Source organism: Penaeus monodon, chromosome 22 (genome assembly GCF_015228065.2).
Source record: "Penaeus monodon isolate SGIC_2016 chromosome 22, NSTDA_Pmon_1, whole genome shotgun sequence".
In the NCBI taxonomy this organism is placed as follows: Eukaryota; Metazoa; Arthropoda; class Malacostraca; order Decapoda; family Penaeidae; genus Penaeus; species Penaeus monodon.
The window spans coordinates 7,487,560-7,488,905 of NC_051407.1; the positions used below are offsets into that span (position 1 = coordinate 7,487,560).

Below are 1,346 nucleotides of genomic sequence, written 5' to 3' on the forward strand. Positions count from 1 at the left end.
ACCTTGGGATGTGGTGATCCGCAAGGATACACATTAGATAAACCCTCCAGACCCGGACTGACCACAGGACCAGGATTCTCTGCTGGAGTGGGAATTACAAGTGGATCCGGAATCAGCCATGGATCCGGATTTACAACTGGATCAGGAGTTTCCCATGGTGGAGCCTCAGCCGGAGTAAGCTTTACAGCTGGATCCGGAGGACTTGCACATGGATCTGGATTTACCTCAGGAACAGGAGCTCCTACTGGAACCGGAGTCCTAACTGGCACAGGAAGTACCGGTGGTTTGATCGGAGATAGGTTCCCCTCTTTTACTGACGCCATTGCCGCTGGATGCAAGGAAGGAGAAATTCTGCATGTGGATGGAACTTGCGTAGTTCCTGAAGTATCTAGGAAAGTTTTTGTTGTCGATGTTCCCCAACAACAACAACTATCAGGTCCTCCACCAAGTGTTCCTCCTCCTAAAGTGGATCATAATATCCTTTTTGTGCGTCTTCCTGCAGAAGGTCTTGCACCTGAACCTATCGTTGTTCCTCCACCAAGGCAAAACAACATAGTTTATGTCCTTAACAAGCAGAACGAGCAGGCTCAAAGGGTCATTGAGGTCGAAGCTCCTCCACCTTCAGAGCCTGAAATCTACTTCGTCAACTACGATGATGGAGAAAATCCTACTCTTCCTGGAGGTATCGATCTTCTTACTGCTCTTGGATCCGCTGCCGAGACTGGCGGGGAAGTAATTGGTGCCGTAGGAGGCGCTGGTGCCGCTGGAGGTATTGGTGGAGTCTCTGGTACAGAGGAGGCGACGGCGTCATTGGAACGTTGTCTGGGGTCGGCGGAGTGCCGACAGCGGAGGGATTTCAGATTGAGGAACGGATTTCTGGGATATGGTGAAGTGGATCGGAGATAGTCATTCACGATCGGGATGGGAAGTTCCATGGATAAAACGTTCTAGATTAAAGTTTTTTTTATGTAAACACATACATCCCATTTCTCCTTAAAGAAAATTTTTGTTTTGAGAGTTTGCCCATATCGTTTTCTCACCGCAAAAATTGTGTTTACAACAGAAAATCAGTATTGAACTCTCATCAAGTGATTACTTTAATAGATTGAAATTTTATATATTATTTTATGCTAATAAATTTCTAGGATTCTATATTTATTATTACAATGAGTGCATACAATATTGCAATTCGTTATCTATTCAGTACACATATATTTTAGACTAAACAATTCATTATTGAAATATGTATAAATTGCATAACACTACAAACGTGACAACACCAATCCAGAATACCCCACACAATCAACAACCATAGACAAAAACCTACATAACTATACAAGAGTCTG

At 43.8% G+C, this 1,346-nt stretch overlaps 1 protein-coding gene across 1 annotated transcript in view; it reads left to right on the forward strand.

The window, feature by feature from the left end:
• Positions 1-906, forward strand: part of LOC119587267 (pupal cuticle protein 36-like) — a 2,745-nt gene extending 1,839 nt beyond the window's left edge. The window contains exon 2 of the mRNA XM_037936020.1: positions 68-906. Within this exon, the coding sequence (XP_037791948.1) occupies positions 68-906 (839 nt within the window). The remainder of the gene's footprint in view (positions 1-67) is intronic.
• The last annotated feature ends 440 nt before the right edge of the window (positions 907-1,346 follow it).